General features: G+C 58.5%; 1 protein-coding gene across 1 annotated transcript in view; it reads left to right on the forward strand.

The window, feature by feature from the left end:
• The window catches only part of OBSCN (obscurin, cytoskeletal calmodulin and titin-interacting RhoGEF), a 132,354-nt gene that overhangs the window by 67,492 nt on the left and 62,536 nt on the right, over positions 1-2,326 (forward strand). Inside the window, exon 33 of the mRNA XM_035029912.1 lies at positions 2,210-2,304. Coding sequence (XP_034885803.1) covers positions 2,210-2,304 — 95 coding nt within the window. The remainder of the gene's footprint in view (positions 1-2,209; positions 2,305-2,326) is intronic.

A 2,326-nucleotide genomic window follows, 5' to 3' on the forward strand; every position in this document is an offset into this window, starting at 1 on the left:
TGTGTGGCCATGTGGAGCAATGTCTCCATGTCCCAAAGCTGTGTCATGTCCTGTTGCTCTGCCCTGGTCACTGCATGGTCCTTGTGCTTTTCTGTGTGTCTCCTGCATCCTGCAGCATGAATCTCTAGGACCTCCTTGAGTGATGCTCATATTGGATAAACTGTGGAGAACAAGGCCCTTCCTGCCCTCAAGGGGCATCCCTCAGTACAAACACAATTACAGCCTTCTTGAGGCCTCTGAAGTGAGTGTGCCAGAGGAGGAACTAGGAAGTAGATTGAAGCTTGGCATTCGAGACAGGGTTACCAGGAGGCTGATTAAGGAGGAGAGCCAGGACACACATGCAGGGCCATGGGAGAGCTTTAGGGGGTGAAGTGTGGGTGGAAGTAAAGTCTAGGTATGGAGATGAAGTAGAGGCTTGTTGGATCTGGAGACAAGGTTGTTGAGGTATGTACAAAGGTTGAGGTGAGGTGAGTTGGGTGTGGAGGTGAGGTGAGGTGGGTGAGGAAGGTGAGGTGAGGTGGGTGTGGAAGGTAAGGTGAGGCGAGGTGGATGTGGAGGTGAGGGGAGATGGATGTGGAGGTGAGATGAGGTGGATGAGGAAGGTAAGGTGAGGTGAGGTGGGTGTGGAGGTGAGGTGAGGTGGGTGAGGATGGTGAGAAGTGAGGTGGTTGAGGAGCTGAGGCGAGGTGGGTGTGGAGTGAGGTGGGTGAGGAGGTGAGGTGAGGTGGGTGAAGAGCTGAGGCAAGGTGAGATGGGTGAGGAGGTGAGGTGAGGTGGGTATGGTGGTGACTCGATGTTGGGGTTATGTGACAAGCTGAGGTGGGAGGTGAGGTTTGGGTGTAGAAGGAAGGGAAGGTCAGGAGTGCCTGACCCAGGAAGGCAGGTGAGTCTCCATGTTGGGTGGGGGTCCACGTGGGGTGACTGGCAGGTGGGTTGGCTGTGCTCACAGCAGCCGTAGGAGGGTCCAGTGGGGTATGTCAGGCTGGGGTGGAACAGGATGCACAGGGAAGGGCAGGGTTGTGTCAGCTGGAGGAGGAGGGCTGGTCCGGGGATCAGGGATGACAGGGCCATGTCCTGTGGGGGCGGGGCTGGAGGAGGCAGGTGGGGGGGTCCCTGTGCAGTGGAGCTGCCTCCTAGGGGGTGTCCTGTCCGCCATCCCCAGGGACCTTGCCTCCGATAGGCAGCCATGTTGCCAACTTTGTGTCTGTGGTTGTTCGTTCTCTTCTGGCTTGAGCTCATGGTCTGTGTCTGTTTGACCCTCCCAGGCCTGACCACCCCCATTCACAAAGGTCCTGAGGCCTGGGCAGGCGAAGGGAGAGGGGCCTTGTGCAGTGTTGTGAGGGTCCCAAGACCCTTGGGGATGCACAGGCCCTGGCCATGGTGTGGCTGGTGGCTCCCTGGGCTGGGGCTGGGGTCCTCAGGGGTCCTTTTGGGGGCCTGGTCACTTCCTGCAGGGAAGCAGATGGGACAGGGCAGGATGAGGCCGCCCACTGCATCCTGGAGTGGTCCCAGGAGCAAGGCCAGGCCCCTTGCCACTCGAGCCGTGTGAACAGGCACCACATCTTTGCCAAGGAGGTACTGGGTGACCTCATGGGGCGTGGGCAGGGGGCCCAAGAGAGCCGGTTCTAGAAGTGTGGGTCTCAAGGACACTTGCTGAAGGTGACAGGCCAGGAGGAGGGCAGCTCCTGTTTCCCTCAGCTGGGTGGTCCTTGCTCCTGTGGAGAGTTCAGGGGGCCTGTTTCATGTCTCCTTCCTCAGCTGTATCTGCCAGGATCACAAAAGCACCACAATATAGGGAGCCACTGAGGGGCCCATGACCATGGTGTGATCTGAGTGGGGCAACTTGGGGTGTGTGGAATAGAGGAAGGACCGGGGCCCTTGAATCTGGTATCAGGCTAGTCTGAGGCAGGACGGGCCATGGGAGATGCTGGAAGGTGTCCCCTGTGGGCGCTGGGGCCGTTTCTGCATGTGTGTCCATGTCCTGAGGTCCGCTGAGGATGCCAACTCCTCTGTCTACTTGCTGGCCTGCATGCAGATGAGTTTAGGTCAGTCTGTCCTCTGCTCCTACACACTGATTCTCCCACCTGTCTGAGTGTCCAGGCTTTGATTCCTAATTTGCTCCAGAATGTGTTTCTTTGTTGAATGCCCACATCTGGACTCCTCATATTCCCCAGTCTGAGGTGCTCTGTCTCACCTTGACCCTCCCCAGCCCTGCCCCCCAAGTTCACCAAGGGCCTGAGGAAGGAAGAGGCCACGGAAGGGGCCACAGCCACGCTGCTCTGTGAGCTGAGCAAGGCGGCCCCTGTGGAGTGGAGGAAGGGGTCTG

The sequence above is a fragment of the Mirounga leonina genome, unplaced genomic scaffold, assembly GCF_011800145.1.
Source record: "Mirounga leonina isolate KUSES-001 unplaced genomic scaffold, KU_Mleo_1.0 Mir_347, whole genome shotgun sequence".
In the NCBI taxonomy this organism is placed as follows: Eukaryota; Metazoa; Chordata; class Mammalia; order Carnivora; family Phocidae; genus Mirounga; species Mirounga leonina.